The sequence below is a fragment of the Macrotis lagotis genome, chromosome 3 (genome assembly GCF_037893015.1).
Source record: "Macrotis lagotis isolate mMagLag1 chromosome 3, bilby.v1.9.chrom.fasta, whole genome shotgun sequence".
In the NCBI taxonomy this organism is placed as follows: Eukaryota; Metazoa; Chordata; class Mammalia; order Peramelemorphia; family Peramelidae; genus Macrotis; species Macrotis lagotis.
Window position 1 is genome coordinate 54,731,189 of NC_133660.1, and position 16,729 is coordinate 54,747,917.

Consider the following 16,729-nt stretch of genomic DNA (forward strand, 5'->3'; position numbering starts at 1 on the left):
GTTGGAATGGGGCCAGCCTGCAGGTTGGGGAGTTGTACAGACACTTTGTAGGATATGCTGAAAATGGCAGGCCCTAAAAGACTTGGCTTGGGGCCAGTGCTAAGAAGCCAAGAGAAACTGAGACACCCATTAGGCAGAATGTATGTGTGTTGAATTTCTTTTCAAAGTTTCCAGTCATGTCTGCTTCAGAAAGGAAACAGGCCCTATTTATTCCTTGCTTCTCCTATGCTAAGTATGTATCCTAATCACTTTTCAAATAACTTAAGTCTATAATGAGAGAAAGGATTCTTGGATTCAACATTAGGAAAGAACCTCAGCCACATTTAACATTCCACCTGGGCCATCATTTTATCATCTGTCTCTCTTCTGCTGGCAGCTTGCTCTCATCCCCTTCAACTTTCTGCTCAAAAATTTGCAATGAAATCACTACTGCAATATTGACCAGAATGGACACATCTACCCTATGATTTCACTTATAACATTTTTTAAAAATGTCTGAGTCTAAAACTTGGACCTACTCTTTCCTGGTCACTTCTCCCCTATAGATGTCTCCACTTATTGCAGGAATTCTTTTATTACACTTCTTTGTGAATTTCTTCATGGACCTCTTTGGCAGTCTGGTAAAACCTATTTTGAAAATATTGTATGTTGCTTATATCCATAATTGAAGAAAATGCAAATTTCAATAAGTGGTCAGTGACATATGTTTTTTCCCATTTTGTTTATGAAGCACCCAAAACTATCCATGGATAGTTTTAACCCAGGGTATAAAGTCCTGCCTTGTTAGAATGTAAGATCCTTGAGGGCAGATGCTTTTCTTTTATATTTGTACCCCAATTTTGGCTCAGTGTTTGACACAGAATAATTGCTTAAATTTTTTTTTATTCATTAATTATATCATCAGTAATAATAAAGGGGTAGTGTCTATATATTATAGTTATGCTATATTATATTGTCAATATTATACTTTTGCAAGGGAGACCATTTGCTATAGTAGAAAGAAAGATGATTGAGTTTTGTCAGAGAGCGTGGGTTTTAATCTTGACTTAACCATTGTGTATTATTGAACAAATTACTCTGGGTCATAGTTCTCTCAATGTGATGACTTCTAGGATTCTCCAGCACTTAGTATTGTAATAAATTGATCACTATGCATGTTGATTGAGTGATTCATTACAGCTCTATGATTCTAGTTTTGTTTAGCAGTAGATCAATGTAGATTCTACATCAGTGTAGAAACATAAGGAATTTTGGTACTAGGTAGAAGGAAATTCTTTCTCCTAGTTTTCATGATCATATCAAAATAAAAGAGAAAAGGAAAAAAGAGGTCATCTTGCTATAAAAAGTGTTTTGAAAAGATATGACCTAATGTCTTAAAATATTCAAAGAGCAGATATGTGGGATTCAATATAATATAACACATACACACATATATAGATATATATTGAGTACTAATATATCTATCTATCTATCTATCTATCTATGACTGTGAAGTGTCAATCTGTATTGGGACATAGAAAACTGCTTATACTAATTAAATCACTGATTCTAATCATTCAGGACCCCCCAAAGATTTGGACAGGACCAAGCAACCAGAAATAAATGTTTGTTGAATCATACTGAATTGGTGTATACACAAATAAGGACAAAAAAAGAGCATTATGGAGCAAAGGAAAAGAGAGATGAAATGCTTTAGGAAAATTCAGTTTAGGGGAATGCATCTAAGATTTTATGAGACAACACCTCCAAGAAGAGGAGGATTTTTGACATACTGAGATAGAGATAGAGTACATTCTTGGCTTGGAGAATAGAATTTGGAAATGAATGCAGGAAGGAAATAGAGTATAAAATTTAGTGTAATAGTCTGAGTAATGCAGTCTAGCTAGAATATGAAATTTTGAAAGGGAATAATGTGAAATGAAGGCTGAACCAAACTATGGAGAACTTTAATGCTACATTGAGTTTTCATTTTATACTAGGCAACAGTTCTTAACTTTTTTTTTGTATCATGAATCCTTTTGGCATTATGGACCTTCTTCAGAATAATGCCTTTAAATATATAGAGTGAATAACAGAAGAAAATAATTATATTAACATATAATTATTAAATTAAAGAAGTTCATATGCCCCAGGTAAAGAAATCCTCTCCTCAAGATAACAAGAAGGTTTGTTAATGATGCAGAAACATGGTCAGATCTGCAAGATTATTTGGGTAGCTTTTCAGTTTATTATATTTGATTCCAGAGGGATCTCTAGCTGCTAGTTGGTGCAAGTAACAAAGAGACAGATTTTTTTGCTCAGTATAGGAATGAATGTGCTTAAAAAGAGCTGTTTGAAAATGAAATTTGTGGCTTTCTGGGAATGCTAAGCTACTCTCTACAATAACCTCATGTAGGAAATATGGAAAAAAGATTCATACATTATTGGGCAGTTTCAATCCCCTGACTTTCTACTCCATTTCATTTTTTTCCCCAATCATGATCAGTCTCCCAATCTTTCACTATTAGTAATAACAAGTCATACTTGACATCCAATTTGAAAGTTATATGGACTTATCCAGTCTTCAAGCATTCTAAGAATGGAGGCTCCCTAAAAAACAAAAAAGAAACGTCACCATGTGAAAGAAAATCTAGAGTTTATTAGTGTGTGATTTAAAAGCAAGGAATAAAAGACAACTTCTTATGAATAAAACTTAGAGATTTTGTTTCTTCAAAGGAACGGTTGGTTCCAAGTTGTTGGTAAATCAAATCTACCAATTAACAGCTTCCAAAATACTCTTATTCATGCATTGATTATTGAACACAATTGTGGATTAATTATTTAACACAACTTAAATACAAATTTCTAAAACAAACAAAGGGTTTAGGATCAATGCCCTAAAGAAATTATTGAAATATGTCTTTTGAGGAGTCAATAAAATTACTGCATTTCTTCCAGTGAACCAGAAGATGGAGCCCTCCTAATAGAAAAGAAGTGGATTGGGGTATATGTGCATGCGTGCATCTTAAGGATTGTCACTGATGAATAATACAATAAAGCAAGTAAAAGGCAAAACTGATCAACAAATTTCCGGGTTTTTTTCAATAAAAAAAGATTATGTTGATAAATAAATAAAAAGGTAAGAACTCTACCAAAACTAATTTGTAGCTAGCCATTTTGGAGATCCTTTGCTTTTTCAGTGGAAGCTATTTTTAAACCTTTATTTTGTTTGAATTATCAGATTAGGATCTCTGTTCTCCCTCCCCTTTTGGTAATGCATGTTAAATTGTAATGTATAATAATAATGAAAGCAAATGTTTACAGGGGCAGCCAAGTGGCTCAGTGGATGGTTGTTGGGTCTGGGGTCAGGAAGGCTCAACTTCCTAAGTTCAAGTCTGACGTCAGTCACTTGATAAATAAGAAAACCCCAACTGGGGTCATGAAGACTTGGACATAATGAATATTCCTTATTTAGAATTAGATTATAGGTAAATGAGGTGTCAGAGGCACAGAGATCATCTTACTAAAAGCAAATATAGATAAATAGGATCCTGCATGTTTCTAATTCTATAGTATGAAGAAAGCTTTCCTTCATATTAAAATAATATTTTAGGCCTAAATGAAATCACCGGACCCAATCATGTGGAAACATTTCTGTTAACTGCAGTTTTTGACAGAATCAGTCATATGCCCATGTGATGATTGAATCAGCCACTGGCTAAGATGGAAGGAAATGAAACTCCTAATCATGTCACTTGTTGAAAGTGCTCAAATAGAAAGAAAAAAAAATGGAGCTCTGAATTATTGTGCATTTCTCACAAGGACTTCACACAGATGAAAAATGCACCCCATCTTTGTAATGCACGCAGGAGTGACAGATGCTGATCCCTCAGTTTCCCTAGCAATTTTGTATATATTTTCCCTCCCTGAAAAAGACTTAAAAGTCAATTAGAAGTATCCATAAATGCTTCCTGAGGACAAGATCCATGCCATTATTGACCTATTATTGACAATATGCTAGAGAAGGCCATTGTTTTCTACCCTTTAAACAAACTAGAGGAAACATTTTTAAACTCATAAAACCCAAATTATCAAAGATCAGGATAAGTAGAAACAAAACACTTTTTTAAAAAATAAGCTTTAATCCCAAATTCAATGAGATGAACATGCCATAGGCAGTTCAGCTGGAGACCACTAACCAGAAAATGTTAAGTAACCAAATAGAAAGTACTTCAAAGACAATTTTTTTATATACCTTACTGTAGGATATTCCATCAAATACAGATGTTATTTCAGCAGGGGTTGACACAGTTACAATAATCGGGTGAGAAGACATCAAGGAATCTTCTTCTTGCACTGGCAAAACATCTTCAAGTAACATCTGGTCACGCTGGAAAATAAAATGAAGCATATGTGATAACTTTTTTTTTACAATAGTCTAATTTATTAAGCATTAATTAAATAAAATCCTAATAAGGTAGAAGCAATATGGAGTCAAGATGTATGACGTTAGACAAATCACTTAAAATACTTTAGGCAACTCCTTAGGACTCACCTACTAAATCAGAGGCTAATTATGTAGTATCTGCCTTGGTGTCACCAGTTCCCAAAGCAAGAATTCTCTTGTTTGAGAAAACTAGATTTCCTTCTAGAGTGTGTCCAAGACACTACTCTAGGCTCAAAAGATGGGAAACAATTTCTATTCTCCAGTAATACAAAGGGCAATGAGCTGAGGGCCAGCTCTTCAGGCCTTCTTCAGGTCTTACAATTGCCTTTTTCTACCCATATGACTGAACAAATCTCTTAGCTTCCCTAGGTCTCAGTTTCCTCATCTGTAAAATGGACCAGTTGACCCCTGAGATAACTTTCGTTTCTAAATCTTCAATCTTGTTAGCCTACAAAGGAGCTACTAGGTGGAGTTACACTATTAAAGAGAGAAAAAGAATTTCATTTGGAGAATCAGAGAAGATGAACATAGGGGAATCAGAAAACCTATCAGAGGTGGCACCTTAGTCAAGCCCTTGTTCTAAATTAGATTCTAAGAGGTAAAAAGTAAGGAAGGAGAGCATTCTAAATGAGCAGGACAGCTTGGGCAAAGGCTATAAAGGAAGGAAGGAGATTGAATGTTGACTTCAAGAAACAACTGGTTTGGGCAACTAAGTGGCATAGTGGATAGAGTACTGGCCTTGGAGTCAGGAGGACCTGAGTTCAAATTTGACCTCAGACACTTTATAATGGCCTAGCTGTGTGACCTTGGGCAAGTCACTTAACCCCATTGCCTTAAATAAAAAAAATTTTAAAAAAGAAACAACTAACTCATACCTTATGATTAATGTCTACAAACTAGATGTACATACACATGATATACATTAAAATTAGATACTTTATCCTTACCCCACTGCTCATATTGCCTATAAATAGGAATACTGACTGTTTGACAGTTGTCATTCTTGTCGTGAAATGGAAAGAATCTTGAACTAGAAGAAACCATATAGTTCGAGTCCAAACCCATCATTTACCATTGAGAAAATTATATATACAAACAAAATCATATCTTTTTCATACTTCCAAATAGTTTTTTTGAGGAGGAATAAAATTTAAACCCACAAATTAATCCCATTTGGATGGAAAATTTGCACAATTGATTCTTCCTTTTTTTTTTTAGGTTTTTGCAAGGCAAATGGGGTTAAGGGCTTGCCCAAGGCCACACAGCTAGGTAATTATTAAGTGTCTGAGACCAGATTTGAACCCAGGTACTCCTGACTCCAAGGCCGGTGCTTTATCCACTACGCCACCTAGCCACCCCGATTCTTCCTTTTTAGATATGTGTATCTTCTCCTGCTTTTCATCTTATGACTAGCTTAGGAGACAAATGCATATACCAACAGCAAATACACGTGAAGTCCATCATGACTCCAGAAGATTGATGATGATGATGTATACTTGCATCTTAGAAGTTTAAAGATACAAAAAGACATTCGTTTTCTGACAAGTCACTGTATTAAATTATGTTGCTTAACTATAGTAATTTCTTACAAGAGGGCTTGGAGATCAGACTGAAAAAGAAAAGGACATCGATAAAACTTTTTTTTTTTAGGTTTTTTGCAAGGCAGTGGGGGTTAAGTAGATTGCCCAAGGCCACACAGCTAGGTAATTATTAAGTGTCTGAGGCCAGATTTGAACTCAGGTACTACTAACTCCAGGGCCAGTGCTCTATCCACTGCGCCACCTAGCTGCCCCCGATAAAACTTTTTAAAAATATACTGAAAAAGAAAATTCAAAAGGAGACACAAGCAGGACAATTTTGTCATCACCTTGTTAAATTTAGTATACACAAAAAATAAAACATGTAATAGAATTTCAGAGTTTTATAGGCAATCCTCTTTTTCTTTGTATATTGGAATATCTTTGCTTTAACTATTATGCTTATACTATTTTTTAAAAAAATTCAAAAAATATTTTAGTGTTATTCTTAAGGGAACTATAAACTGAGTTCCTTACTTTGTCCGGCCTTCCCAACATGTAGAAATAGTTCATCATGTCTTGATTGGTAGAAGTGAGTTACACTTAAATTCTTGGTATAAGTGGGATATTTATCTTAGGGGATATTAGTACTTTTTAAGCCTCTTACTAGCCAGCAAAGGGACTTTGGAAAGTTTGCTCATTTTATGTTTTATTGGAAATATTTGATTATAAATCAATATTTACTAAATAATTTTATTTTTACTAACAATGTACATTTTTTCTCAAAACTTTCTTTTCAACCTTTGAAAAATAACAGATTACAAAAACTAAACACCATGGGAAATTTCCCAGTATAATTCATCTTTTGATTTGTCCATTAGAGGGCAATAGTTCACAAAGTTAGCTCCATAAATTACTGCAATTCTCTATGGTCCTCCTACCATTATAGCTTCCTCATACCATACTGCTCATATTGTACATAAATAGGATCACTGACTATTTGACAGTTATCATTCTTGTTTTTGTGAAATGGAAAGGATCTTGAACTTTAGAGACTGAAGGAACCACATAGTTTGAGTCCAACCTCATTATTTTACCATTGAGAAAATTTAGGCACATAGAGGAGAGAGGATTTGTTCAAGGTCACACAGCTAATAATGTTTGGAGTAGAACAGCCTTAGCTTTACATAGGAAAAATGTGAAATGATAGGGTAACCCTTAATGGCTAGTTCTCAACTTCCTTTTCCAGGTTCTTTTTCTGGAATAGAGAGTTGAAACAGTTTCCAAGCTGCTTTAAATCAGAAATCTCGGGGGGGGGGGGGAATTGGGACTAAAAGAGAGTATTGATCCCTCTTATTTTCCCCACCTCTCCTTTGCCACTCCTTATCTCTTTTCACTCTTCTTTCCTTCTCTTAAATCCAAATTTTCCACATTGCCTAATCACTGCCAAAGAGGTAATGGCATGGAGTAGATTGCGGCAAAATAAAGAGTAAGGCAGAGTTGACTTTGCTGTTAAGAGACCTTGGTTCCAATCCATATTGACTTTGTGACCCTAGGCAAGTCAGTTTACATCACTGAGCTTCAATTTCCTCTTCTAAATTGGGACACGGGGATGCTGTGAAGTCTTCCTCTGAACTCACCTTCTGATTTCCCCTTATTTTCAGGTTACTAGCAATAGTTATCTGAAGGTTTGTTGGAGAGCATAATGACTTTCTTGCCTCCAGTCTAGCACTGTGATTTATTGTCTATACCACCTGAATAATCTTTCCAATTACAACTTTTGAGAAAGAAAGGTCTTTGTTTCATACCATTTTGTATTCCAGTACCTAGTACATTCCTCTGCACATAGGAGACAATTGATGTTTGCCAAATGATCACATAAACTGAATGTGCCCTAAGGTCTTTGATGATAGTGACTATTTTATTGAATTTTATTGAATTTTATTGAATTCCTAGTGGCAGAGGGGAGCTAGGTAATGAAGTGGATAGAACACTAGCCCTATAGTCAAAAGGACTTGAGTTCAAATTTCATTTCAGACAGCTGTGTGAACCTGGGCAAGTCACTTAACTCTGTTTCATCATCTGTAAGATGGGTCAATGAAGTAAATACAAACCATTCCACTGTAAGATATGACTAAAATGATTTCAACAACAAATCCCTAGTGACACAGAAGAGGTTTTGATTGATATAATCTTCTTTTGGTCATCTTTACAGAAAATAGAGAAGTTAGGAATTCTCTTCTTGGCATCTTTCCCCTTCATGGCTCTGTCTTTTCTTTCCCACAAGGCCTTTTCAAGTATCAAAATCAAGACAGACTCTGAAATTTGAGAATCTGGATAAACTGTCCATTAGGTAGCTCAGTTCTCTCTTCCCTTCCAAGTCTCTTTGTTCTTTGTGGGAGTGATCAAAGGTACCATATAAATATGAATGTGGATGTGAATTAAATCGGATTGAAGAGATTCTTAAACCTTAAATGTGAATTCCTTCAGTTACTTAGTCATACATGAGATACATATAACCATAGAACTGGATTGCTTCTCAACCTTTAGAGTAGTTCATAAGTGAAATAAAGGAAAGACTCTTACCATTTGCCAATCTTTTTCTGCATGATCTACTCCCAGGAACTCAAAGAAAGAGGCAAATCCTTCATTTAACCACAAGTCTTCCCACCAATCCATGGTCACAATATTACCAAACCACTAGAAAGATAAACAAGATGAGGAAAGATCAAGATAGTGGTAAAAAACATATTATAGGTCAGCAAACTTTTATATATGTTTTTATGTACATTCTGTCATTGATATCAGATAAGACTTTTTTTTAACCATCCAAACACTGAGGAGATACAGAACTTCAATTGTAAATATTTCCTGGGGGTATTTTGTTTTGGGCTTGATTTTGTAATTGCCTTAAAAAAAAACCTCTTTTTAGGGGTGGCTAGGTGGTACAGTGGATAGAGCACTGACCCTGGAGTCAAGAATACCTGAGTTCAAATCCCACCTCAGACATTTAATAATTACCTAGCTGTGTGGCCTTGGGCAAGCCCTTAACCCCATTTGCCTTGCAAAAATCTAAAATAAAAGGTAGACCTAAAAAAAAAAAGATTACCTTTTTAAATACTTTACTCATACACATAAAGCCTTTACAGTGGAGCCTATAAAACTATAGGAAAGAATCCTTGAAGACCTAGGTAAAACAAATTTCTTAAAATAGAAATACTAAAAAAGATAGCAATACTAGTAGTATTGACAGCTAATTAATGATTGCAAAATACTTTACATATTTTATCTCACTTAATCTTCAAAACAGGGGTGGCTGGGTGGTGTAATAGATAAAGCACCAGCCTTGGAGTCAGGAGTACCTGGGTTCAAATCTGGTCTCAGACACTTAATAATTACCTAGCTGTGTGGCCTTGGGCAAGCCACTTAACCCCATCTGCCTTGCCAAAAAAAATCTTCAAAATAACTCTCTGGGGTAGTAGCTGTTATGATTACCTTTTTACATATAAGGAAACTCAAACTGAGTTAAGTGACTTGCCCAGAGTCACACAGCTGCTGAGTATCTGAGACAGGATTTGAAGTCATAGCTTCCTGGCTTCGGGGCTTAATAAATGCTTCTTTATTAATTGATTCAAGATTTGTTTTTACTAAATGTACCCATTCCATCTCACATCCCTTTGTATAGGATCCTCTATTCTTTATCTCTTTACCTTGAAGAGCTTATAAAATCTCTATTTCATAGGTCTCTTCTGTTCAGTCATCACTCATGTCTGACCTTTTTTTTTGGGTGAACCTCTTGGGGTTTTCTTTTATGGTTTGCCATAACATCACATTTTAAGGATGAGGAACTAAGGCAAACAAGGTTGCCCTGAGTCATGCAGCTAGTAAAGGTCTAAGGACAGTTTTGAACTCATGAAGATGAGTCTTTTTGACTCCAAGCTGCTGTAGTCAAAGTTTTTGTAAGGACATTATGAGGTAATGGAGTGGAGTACCTACTAAGTTTTGAAATAACTCACTTTGCTCTCTTTATTAAAGATGCTCTCTAAAATAGAGAACTGGTGTTATTATACTCTGGAAGACCTAGATTCAGATCCGATATTTGTTACTTTATGGTTTTTTAACCCCAGGCAAGTCATTTACTCTCATACAACTTGCTGAGATTGCAAAGACTGTGCTATCCCTAATTAGTAGAGGGAGATCCTTACAGATAACACTCTCCAATCAAAAAAATACAGGGATGGTTAAAAAAAAAAAAACTTCATTGACATTAATGAGGCTTTTAGTAGAGTACAGAAAAAAAAAAGATCTGAAGATAACATGTTATATACTATTTATTACAATTGTTACCAGGATTTTTTAAACACTTCTATCTCCCCTCTGCTCCAACAACCATTTTTGAGATTTATTACCTGATGAACAAGTTCATGAGCAACCACAGTAGCCACTCTCTGTTTATTTGAAGAGGCTGATTCATTAGGGTCATAAAGTAAATTGGTTTCTCTGTATGTAATAAGACCCCAGTTTTCCATAGCACCAGTGCCAAAATCTGGAATGGCTATTTTATCTAGAATGTAAAAAAGAGAACAATATTTTTCATAATAAATATATTCTTTTTCTCTGGGCAAAATATTTCATCTCTGACTGACTTTAGCGGAAAACTATAAAAATTATTCTCCTAATTTGGGGGAACAAAATCCATCTGTTTCTCAATCATCTCAGTTTTCTTACATTCAAAAATTTCCAAAGGACCCTTTCCACTGACTACAGACTTATTAGTGCACACTTGAAAGGAATGTCATAGACAGTGAATGGTTAAAAATCTCTAGAATGAGATGGTTTTGTTTTTTGGGGGGGGCAGAGTTTCTGTCCTCCATTTTAAATTTTATTTTATTTTTATTTTCAGTTTCAAGTTCTCTCTTTCCCTCAAGCCCTCCCTTACCTAGAGAAGACAAGAGATGATGCTCATTACTCATATGAAATCATTCATGTTTTAGTTTGATCCAAACTAAATTTAAAGTAAGAAAAAAGAAAGAAAAGAAAAAAAATGCTTTATTCTGCATTCTAAGATCATCAGTTCTCTTTTTGGAAAACATCATTTTACATCATTAGTTCTTTGATGTTGTGGTGGTTCACTACATTAACCAGTTTATTAAATCTTTCATGATTGGTTATCTTTACATACTGTTGTTACTTTGTCAACTGTTTTCCTAGTTCTGCTTACTTCCCTATGAACTGGTTCATATAAGTCTTCCCAGGTTTTTCTAAAATCACTCCCTTATCATTTCTTACAGATGATATTGCACCAATTCATATACAATGTGTTCTGTCATTCCTCAATTGATGAATATCATGTCAAGTTCCAACTCTTTGCCACCACAAAAAGAACTGCTATAAATATTTTGCATATTTAATTCCTTGTCTTTAATCTCCTTGGGGTAGGGATCTAATAGAGGTATTACTGAGTCAGAGTACTATGGGTTTAGTTTCAAATCATTCTCCAGAATGGTTAGACAGCTCCACCAGTAGTTCTATCCTTAATTTTGAGAAACATTTCAAAATATGATTTTCCATTCCATTCCATTACCAAGTTGTCAAGGACAAGAGGATAAGGTTTTCCCAAGAGAAAGTTCTAACATTAACAACTGTTGTACCTAGAGAACCATTTTATTTGTCCCTTCAGTGTCCTATTCTAAGATCTTATCATTCCCCTTGTATTGTGGCATGTTTCTCTTGATCTAGATCTATGATTTTGAGAGTGCAGAAACAGTTCCCACAATCAATTACTTCATTTTTAATTTATATTTATAAAAAGTTGCCTGAAGCTGGAAAGGTTGTGACTTCCACACCTGTTATACAGCAGACACAGGACTTTTTCTGACCTTAGGAGTCTTCTATCCAAGACTGGACACTTCTCTCAATGGACTTCCAATATCATTAGAAAGTGAGTTAGACCAGAGGATTACTCAGGTGAGTGCCAACTCTAGCCTTCTATAATTTTAATTTTACTCTTTCTCCAGGCTAAAGTCTTGTTGATTAAATCTGTCAATGGGAGATAGTGTGATTTCATGGTCATAGTGGTCCTGACTTACATCTCTGCAACCAATGAAAGTTTTGAGAGAAAGATTAATTGAACTAGTGTAGTTTTCTCACTTAAAGAACTCATTTCTTTGTACTTAATAATCAATCTGATTTTTCTAAAATCATTCCCTTATCATTTCTTACAAATGATATTGCATCACATTCATATACAATGTGTTCTGTCATTCCTCAATTGATGAGTATCACTTCAGGTTCTAACTCTTTGCACACTCAAAGAAGATGCTTGGAATCTAATGAATTTTCATTCTATGAGTCATAGCCTAATTTTCCTTCTGGTTAAAATACAGAATCAGGGGTTAAAAATAAATAAAAGTCCATTGTTTCTAGCAAATCTCCCAGAGTATAGGAAGTTTCCATTTCTTGTTATTTTTATACTTACAATTAGTGACAAATATGTGGATTAGCAAAAGAGATAGAGTCTAGGTCACCAATTTCATTCAAAATTCCAATGTGAGGAAATTCTTTCTCCCATGGCAACTCCTTTATAACAACATTCAGTCTTTTGATAGTTGCTTAAAGATTGAGAGACTTGCCCAGGGTTAGAGAGCATGTGTCAGAAGCAGGGCTTGAGTCCAGTGCTTATACACCATACCATGCTGCCACTAGAAATTATCAATATATCTTTACTCATGTGATCTTTAGGATGATGGTGCCATGGATAAAATGAGGGAATCATAGACCTAAGTTCAAATCTGGCCTCAGACACTTCCTAGTTGGGGTACTCTGGGCAAGCCATTTAATTTGTTTGCCTTAGTTTCCTTAACTGTAAAAGGAGGATTATACTATCTACCTACCACCCAAGGTTCTTATGAGGGTCAAATGATATAATATTTATAAGGAACATATCACAGTGGTTTAGTCATTTTCAGTTATGTCTGACTCTTTGTGACCTCTTTTGGGGTTTTCTTTGCAAAGGTACTTAAGTAATATGTCATTTCCTTCTTCAGCTCATTTTACAAGTGAGGAAACTGAGGGAAACAGGGATAAGTGACTTATCTATCACACAGCTAGTGAGTATCTGAAGTCAGATTTGAACTTAGGTCTTCCTGACTCCAGGCTTCTAGCTCCCTGCCTGGAAAATAGCTTATTTCCTCTCTTCCTCTAATACAAGAATTCTCTTGTGCTTATTATTATAATTACTTCCAACATACTTTATTTTTAGAGTGTGCATTTTAGAATACACAATTTCTTCTCAAAGAATATTTCCATTACAGTCTATCCTAGATGTTTGTTCAGAGGACAAAGAAACATTATTGAAATTTAAAGCAAGATTTCCCTACATGGGAATAGAACTCCACATTTTCTAATTTGTGACCTTGGGCAAGTCATTTAACCTTCATCTGTAACCATCATGAATTTCCTCATCTATAAAATGAGCTGAAGAAGGAAATGTCAACCTCCTCCAATATCTTTGCAATGAAAACCCCCAAAGACAGAATGTGGCCTTGGGCAAGCCGCTTAACCTCATTACCTTGCAAAAAAAAAAAAAAAGAATTCAGAGAGAAGGACACAGCTGAAATTACTGAAGCAACAAAAAGTCCATTACAGACTTTTTATTTGTAAGGTTTTAGTGGAGAATACATACTGGATTCAGTGAGGACCAAAGCTGAAACTGTTAAGTTGTTCTGTCACAAGATCCATATTTTGCTACGTATTTTGCTGATGGGGCAGCTAGAAGGACTTGAGTTCAAATTTGGCCTCAGACATTTAATTCTTACTAGCTGCATGACATTATTACTTAACTCCATTGCCCCCCCCATTAAATAAATAAAATATTAGAAATATTTTTTTAAAGTATTTAACTGATTCTGGTGAAAGCTGTCTGTTTTTTCCTCCTCTCACAACAAGTCGATCTAGAAATATAACTGGCAATGTGACGTTTGGGAACTAGACTGAGCCAATCACACATGATCCAGCTGCACTGAGTTTTATGTATGTAAGGAATGTATTAGTGTAAGTGCAAAAACAGAAAGCTAGTTGTTGTGTTTTTTCCTTGTTGTCCTCATTTTCATCCTCTTGAGACATCTGTACCGATTCTGGGGCTTTCAGTCCTTTCCTAATTACATTCAGGTCTCATCACTTTCTTAGTTTTTCTCATGTTTTTCCTTGTGTAATGCTGAGAAACATGGGGAAAATATTTGTGAAAAACAATGACATTTTGACTTCAGATTTGGAATGGTTAGGATTTAGTACTGATTAATGATGGAAAGAAATGTAGAACTTGATTTTGAGGTAGAGGTGACCTCAGAGGTCACTTTACAGAAGAGGAAAAGGTGAAATGACTTTAAATTGTCTTTTTTTTCTCATTGCAACACACTGTCTCTGCCATGAGACCATATGATCCTAGATTTAAAGCTGGAAGAGGCCTTGTTATATATCCTAAAAGTTTTAAAAATTATCTTTTCAATACTCAAAGAAATTAATTCAGGTCATTCACTGTCAGGTCAAATACTGAAGCTTAAATACTCTGACTACATAACAAGAAGACAACTCCTTGGAGAAGACCCTGATATTGGAAATGATTGAAGACAAAAGGAAAAGAGGACAGCAAAGAATGAGACTGGTAAATAATCATGGAAACATGAACTCCAAGAGATAGTGAAAGATGGCAAAATGTGATGTGCTGTGAGATCCTCCTCTCTGTGGTCACAGAGAGTAAGACACAACTGAATGACAAAACAATAATAGCATTTCAATTCCTTCACATTACTGATGACTATCTGAGGTCTATATAGGTTAAATTGTTTAACCAAGGTCACAGAGGTTGAATATAGATCTTCAGCCATCAAATTGAGCATTTTTTCCAATAAGCCCCATTATCATACTATACACAGGAGATTAACAAAAAAATATTTATCATACACTTACCATGTGTTTGTCACTGTACTATATATTAAGGATACTAATGTCAAAAATAAGAAGACCCTTATCCTGATTTTTCAAGGAATTTACATTTTAATAGAAAGTACTGGTGGTCATGAGGCTATGTGTTGGTCTGGGAAGTGACAGGACAATGAGTGAAAGACAATAAGAAGTTACTGTGATCTATTATGAAGGAGTATAATAATAATAATAATAATAATAATAGTAATAATAATAATAGTAATGTTAGTATATTAGGATTACTTGCTTTGGTGTCAACCAGTATATGTCAATGGTAAGATTTAAATCTCAGGCTTTCTATCTCAGTAGATCATATCTCTTTAGAACTTTGAAGTTACAGAGCAGTTTACCAACATATCTGATCTTCATAAAACCTCTTTGAAATACAAAGGACATTTTCAATTTTTTATTTTCAAAAGTTTATTATGGAAAATGAATTTATTATTTGCTTATGGCTAATTAAGAAAAGAGCAATCTGTTTTTGAAGTTTAGTACAAAAAATACCGAATTTTGAGTCAGAAGTGATTTTGGGCAAATCATTTCACTCCCTGGGCCTCAGGTTGCTCATATATATAAAATGAAAGGTATTGGAATAATTGACCTCTATAGTCCCTTCCAATTCTAACATTCTGTGATCTCTACTTTGTAGGGGGTCTTTTTTTTTAACAAAAAGGAATTTTTTTCCTTTCCTATCTCTCCACCATAAAAGAAAAACAAACACACATATATAATACATATAGTTATAGATAAATACATATATATACATATAAATTACTGAATCTTGAGTCCATAGTCTTTCTTCAGGAGTTGGGGGAACAGACAACACCATAAATCCTCCAGAATTGTGAATTGTGGTTGGAGATTGCATTGATATGATGTACCATCCTAAAAATCATCTGGTCTAGATCCTAACTATCTGACTTTCCAAAAGTTACTTAATTTTTATTTGAAAATCAGAACTAGGTGGGTAGCTAGGTGGTACAGTGGATAGAGTACTGGCCCTGGAGTCAGGAGAACCTGAATTCAAATTCAACCTCAGACATTTAATAATTACCTAGCTTATGACCCTGGATATGTCACTTAACCCAATTGCCTTAATAAATAAAATTTTTCTAAAAAATTTATAATAAAAAGGAAATCAGAGCAAATGACATAATTTGTCCTAGGGAAAAACACATCACCTATTAGCAAAATATCCCAGCACCTAGAATAACATTATTCTCATAAACAAATACTTGCTAATTAGCTAATTAATTGACTAATGATAATGCTATTAAAGGAAGTTAATTTAAGATAATAGCAAACTATTTTATTTTTTTTAATTTGTTTTTATTTATTTCAGGCAATGAGGTTAAGTGACTTGCCCAAGGTCAGACAGCTGGGCAATTATTAAGTGTCTGAGGTCAGATTTGATCTCAGGTATTCCTGACTCCAGGGCCAGTGCTCTATTCGCTGTGCCACTGTGCCCCATAGCGAACTATTTTAAAAAAAAAGGAAATATAAAACTGAACTTACCTAATTTTGGAAGGGAATAATTCATTCCAAAATAATCTTCAAAATAGTCAAATACTTCTTTAGTGATGTCTGCAGCATATTCAGCTGTATGTTTTTGAAGTGGCTGGACATAGATTTTGAGCTAATTAAAAAAAGAAATATATTAATGTTACTTTAAGAAAACACTACATGTAAAGTTTTCTCATTTGAAAAATGAAGGACCTGAATAATTCAGTCATTAAGGGATTTTGCAGATTCATTGTGATCTGTTGATTCTGATGATGTAGTATAATTATGTGTCATTATAAGA

At 34.6% G+C, this 16,729-nt stretch overlaps 1 protein-coding gene across 2 annotated transcripts in view; it reads right to left on the reverse strand.

The window, feature by feature from the left end:
* The window catches only part of ENPEP (glutamyl aminopeptidase), a 113,104-nt gene that overhangs the window by 49,216 nt on the left and 47,159 nt on the right, over positions 1 to 16,729 (reverse strand). The window contains exons 4-8 of one of the 2 annotated variants that reach the window (XM_074228707.1): positions 16,441 to 16,561; positions 10,353 to 10,507; positions 8,530 to 8,643; positions 4,235 to 4,369; positions 2,524 to 2,589 (exon numbers count right to left, since the gene is read on the reverse strand). In XM_074228707.1, coding sequence (XP_074084808.1) covers positions 2,524 to 2,589; positions 4,235 to 4,369; positions 8,530 to 8,643; positions 10,353 to 10,507; positions 16,441 to 16,561 — 591 coding nt within the window. The remainder of the gene's footprint in view (positions 1 to 2,523; positions 2,590 to 4,234; positions 4,370 to 8,529; positions 8,644 to 10,352; positions 10,508 to 16,440; positions 16,562 to 16,729) is intronic. The other variant, XM_074228708.1, reaches the window with a different exon arrangement.